Genomic DNA, 5,000 nt, shown 5'->3' on the forward strand with positions numbered 1-5,000 from the left:
CCAGATCCTTCCCCGAGTCCTTCTGCACGACGGAGACAGCCTGAATGTCCAGTTTGTACACATGGATGAGCAAGTACTTTGTCGTCTGGTTGACAGCCACCTCCACGGTTTCATTGCCGTAAAACGTACCGTGACCGTCGTAAAAGTCGGGGTAGAGTGTGATGTCGTAATGAAGAGGGACCTGATAGGAGGGGAGTCTCAAACTCAGCCATGGTTTCACCGCGATCTCCTCCGGAGAGGGGGTCAGGGTAGTAGCAGGGGTTAAACCCGATGAGGTCGTACTCTCACCTTCATGAGGGAGGTTGGTGTGACCTTTCTGTGAACTGCCATCGCCGCTGGACTTGCTGGCCTTATCGGTGAAGTGCCAGACCAGAACGCCGACGAGGATTGGGATTGCGACGAAGAGGAAGGCCAAAACGTACAGTAGTCGTTTGTTTATCTGCACTTTACTCATCCTGTCTGCTTCTGGCTTATTTCAGCAGCAACCAAGGTGCTCTAATCTGCTGCTGCAGCTTCCTGGCCACCGCTGTAGTCTTCGCTGATAACCTGGACTTGTTGACCTGTACAATTCTTAAAAAGCATAAAGAAGTGGTAGTTGTAGTAGTAGTACTGAAGTAGAAGAAGAAGGAGGAAGAGGAGTTGGAGGAGGAGGGAGAGGAGCAGAGGGGAAACTGAAAATGGGACTGAAATCAGAAGGGGGATAAGCAGGAAGATATAGTTTCTACGGGAAGAGAACGAAGAAGAAAAAAAGAGGAAATGATGAGAACGTCAAATTGATACGACGAGAAAAATGAAGTAAAAGGGGAGGGGGTAACAAGGAACAGCATTGATACGACGAGAAACATGAAGTAAAAGGGGAGGGGGTAACAAGGAACAGCATTGATACGACGAGAAACATGAATTAAAAGGGAGAGGGGGGTAACAAGGAACAGCATTGATACGACGAGAAACATGAAGTAAAAGGGAGAGGGGGTAACAAGGAACAGCATTGATACGACGAGAAACATGAAGTAAAAGGGGAGGGGGTAACAAGGAACAGCATTGATACGACGAGAAACATGAAGTAAAAGGGAGAGGGGGTAACAAGTAACAGCACAGGAGAAGCAATGGAGGAGAAGAAATAAATAAACAGACAGACGAGGTGGATGGAATAAATCATGAATGGGTGAAGTTCCCTGGCAATAAATAAAATTCAGTTCCTTAGTATACTGTCATCAAAATAATCAACATTTTCACAGGTCGTTCAGTACAGTTTTGTGGAACTTGAAATGCTGGAACCAGGTTTGCCACCCTGTCTTTCAAAACAGAACGATGGGCTTAATTTTCCGTTAGAAGACAGAACCGGATGTACTGAACTACCCACTTTGCGTCTGTCCAAGTTTGAGATTCGGGTATGTGTTGATTCTGCATCAGTATCCAATTCCCTGTCGCCAACATTCAGCAGATTAAACGGGATAGTCATTGTTATTAGCTTATGTAACTTAAATCGTCTTTGTTTCGTGATCCAACCGCTTTTTCGTGTTTATATCGCTTTGTTTCAATTCTTATTCGTTACCTAAAGCAGATGTGGTGTGGCTTCTGTAGATCAATCAGCACACTTTATGACGCAGCCTTTAAACTGAAAGTGAAACTTAACTTTTCGTAATAATCTGTAATATACTTGAATTTGTGTAAGATCATGCCAATGCTATATTGTTTCAGTTAAATAATTCGAAAACGATTTTAAAGACCGACGGAGGAGCAGACCAGGAGTTTGGAGAGAAAGAAAAAAAGATGAGACACTAGAAAAAGACAAAACTTTTAGATGACTAAGCGATGAAGAAACTGGCAACAGAGGCTAAATGGTGATCATTAATCATGATGCTCTTGTGCTTCCTGTCCTGAGGAAGGAGGGAGATAACCTTTGGTTGTTCTGTGGTGTGCTGTCCTCTGAGCTGTATACTGTCGCTGTACAGAAGCTGTATACTGGTTATGTAGTATATTGCTTCAGCTGCCTCACTCATAGTATGGTGAGTATGCACAAGTTTTTATATTGATATGCACTTCAGTGTATGTATCCTTATTTCTACTATATCTGTGTTTGTGTATGATTTTCGATTTTCGTTCGTACCTTGTTATGTACTATCCCCCGAAAAAATTCCTTGTGACCCCGGTACACTTGGTAATAAAGACATATTCTATTCTATTCTGTTCTATTCTATTCTATAGTCATACCCGCTCCGACTGTTTTTGCCACATGTTCCTCCCATCATATATATATATATATATATATATGAAATGTGTGTATTCTTTTTCATGGTTACGGTATGGAGGAGGAGGGGGGCTACAACACAGACAGGGTGAGATAGGGAGAGAGACGGAAAAAGAGAGGAAAAGAGGGTGAGAGAGATTCAGATTCAGAGAGAGAGAGAGAGAGAGAGAGAGAGAGAGAGAGAGAGAGAGAGAGAAGGAATTGTCGCTTTTTCGTTTTCTTCTTCTGTTTTTTTGTGTGTGTGTTTGTTTTGTTTTTTTTTGGTTTTTTTTGTTTTTTTGTTGTTGTTGCTTTTGTTGTTTTGTTTTGTTTTTGTTTTTTTGTCAACTTTTTGCTGGTTTTGATTTCACTTGTTTTCCACCAGGTTGGTTGTTTTTTGTTTGGGGGGTGGTGGGGGGGGGGGTACGGTTTTTTTTATCATTTTATTTCATACTTTTATTTCATTTCATTTTTGTAATCTCCATCGGTAAAAAAAAAACAACTGATTTTCGTGTTACAATAAGGTTGGCATAGCCGATTGGTTCAATTACGATGAACAAGTAACTATTTCATAAAATCGTGACTGGATCACATTATGGAGCGATTGCTTTCTGGTGCTCAATGTTCTCCCAGGTCTGTATTCTCCCGGGTCTATGTTCCCACGGGTCTGTTTTCCCCCGGGTCTATGTTTCCCCGGGTCTGTTTTCCCCCGGGTCTATGTTCCCCCAGGTCTGTATTCTCCCGGGTCTATGTTCCCCCGGGTCTGTGTTCCCCCGGGTCTATGTTCTCCGGCCCAGGTCTATGTTCCCCCGGGTCTACGTTCTTACGGGTCCATGCTCCCCTGGGTCTGTGTTCCCCCGGGTCTGTGTTCTCCCGGGTCTATGTTCTCCCAGGTCTGTGTTCTCCCAGGTCTGTGTTCCCCCGGGTCTATGCTCCCCCAGGTCTGTGTTCCCCCGGGTCTATGTTCTCCCAGGTCTGTGTTCTCCCAGGTCTATGTTCCCCCGGGTCTATGTTCTCCCAGGTCTGTGTTCTCCCAGGTCTATGTTCCCCCGGGTCTGTGTTCCCCCAGGTCTGTGTTCCCACGGGTCTATGCTCCCCCGGGTCTGTGTTCCCCCGGGTCTGTGTTCCCCCGGGTCTGTGTTCTCCCGGGTCTGTGTTCCCCCGGGTCTGTGTTCTCCCAGGTCTATGTTCCTCCGGATCTATGCTCCCCCAGGGTCTGTGTTCCCCCGGGTCTGTGTTCCCCCAGGTCTGTGTTCCCCCGGGTCTGTGTTCCCCCGGGTCTGTGTTCCCCCGGGTCTGTGTTCCCACGGGTCTATGTTCCCCCGGGTCTGTGATCCCCCGGGTCTGTGTTCCCACGGGTCTGTGTTCTCCCAGTTCTGTGTTCTCCCAGGTCTATGTTCCCCCGGGGCTGTGTTCCCCCATGTCTGTGTTCCCCTGTGTCTATGTTCCCCCAGGCCTATGTTCTTCCGGGTCTATGTTCCACCGCTGACCACCACCTACCACTGACCACCACTGACCACAGCTGACCACTGTCTAAATGTTGACCAATACCCAAAAGTGTATGTAACATACATAGACCTGGGGGAACATAGACCTGGATGAATAAGACCTGGGGGGAAATGTACGTGGTGGAACTTAGACCTGAGGTAACATAGACCTGGGGGAACATAGACATGCTCCCGTTGGGAATGACCGGGAATTCTAGAGACTTTGCTAACTTTGCCGGGAGAAAGAAAAAGCAATCATATAGCATGTTTGCCTTTCTGCATCTAGCAGGATCTGGAGTTTTTCGCTTTTAACAAAGGCTTACTTGCAGCATTTTCCATCCCCGTCAGCCAGACAAAAAAAAAAAAAAAAAAAAAAATGCGCGCGCACACACACACACACACGCGCGCGCGCACAGAGGCATGCAGACTTGTACGAAATGGGTTTTGTTGTTGTTGTTGTTGTTGTTGCTGCTGCTGCTGCTGGTTGTTGTTGTTGTGTTGTATTTTCTAATTATGCATTGTTCGCGAATTCCCTTTCACTTAGTATAATGATGTGCTGTGTGAGTGAACGTGTGTGTGTGTGTGTGTGTGGGGGGGGGGGGGGTGGGGGGCGTGGGGGAGGGCGTGCAGTGAATAAAGAACAACAAATGTATACAGAGGACAGAAAGCCTCGGACAGATATACAGAAAAACAAGAGAGGCAAGGCCTTCAATACTCACTTGTGATACACTTTTTTTTTTTTTTAAATCTAATCGTTAAAATGTGTTCTGTATTTGTTATTATGAAGCTTCGCGTTAAAAAAAAAAGAAAAAAAAAGAAAAAGAAAAAAAGTCCTAACCAGATTCGAATTAAGTCCCCTAACATTAATTACAGAGTAATTTCCCTTTTTTACTACCTGCACCAAAACGTTTGCAAAATAAATAAAACTTCCATGCTTAGCAAAAGAAGTTCCTGTTTGAACAAAAAAATGATAATAATGACTGCTCTTGTTGTTGGGTCAGAATATCAGATCAAAGTGCCAAGTTTAGAGATACAAAAAATATAAATATAACAGTAAATGCAGTTTGCATATAATTAGGCTTCATTATTTTTTTTTTGTGCCCATCCCAGAGGTGCAATATTGTTTTAAACAAGATGACTGGAAAGAACTGAATTTTTCCTATTTTTATGCCTAATTTGGTGTCAACTGACAAAGTATTTGCAGAGAAAATGTCAATGTTAAAGCTTACCACGGACACACACACACACACACACACACACACACACACACACACACACACACA

The 5,000-nt window shown here is 44.6% G+C and overlaps 1 protein-coding gene across 2 annotated transcripts in view; it reads right to left on the reverse strand.

Annotated features, from left to right (window-relative positions):
* Positions 1 to 5,000, reverse strand: part of LOC143288958 (glutamyl aminopeptidase-like) — a 77,772-nt gene that overhangs the window by 71,518 nt on the left and 1,254 nt on the right. For both annotated transcript variants that reach the window (XM_076597664.1, XM_076597657.1), the window contains exon 2: positions 1 to 570. This exon is cut by the window's left edge and continues 175 nt beyond it. In XM_076597664.1, coding sequence (XP_076453779.1) covers positions 1 to 454 — 454 coding nt within the window. In that variant the 5' untranslated portion in view covers positions 455 to 570. The remainder of the gene's footprint in view (positions 571 to 5,000) is intronic.

This window comes from Babylonia areolata, chromosome 1 (assembly GCF_041734735.1).
Source record: "Babylonia areolata isolate BAREFJ2019XMU chromosome 1, ASM4173473v1, whole genome shotgun sequence".
NCBI classification, from domain to species: domain Eukaryota; kingdom Metazoa; phylum Mollusca; class Gastropoda; order Neogastropoda; family Buccinidae; genus Babylonia; species Babylonia areolata.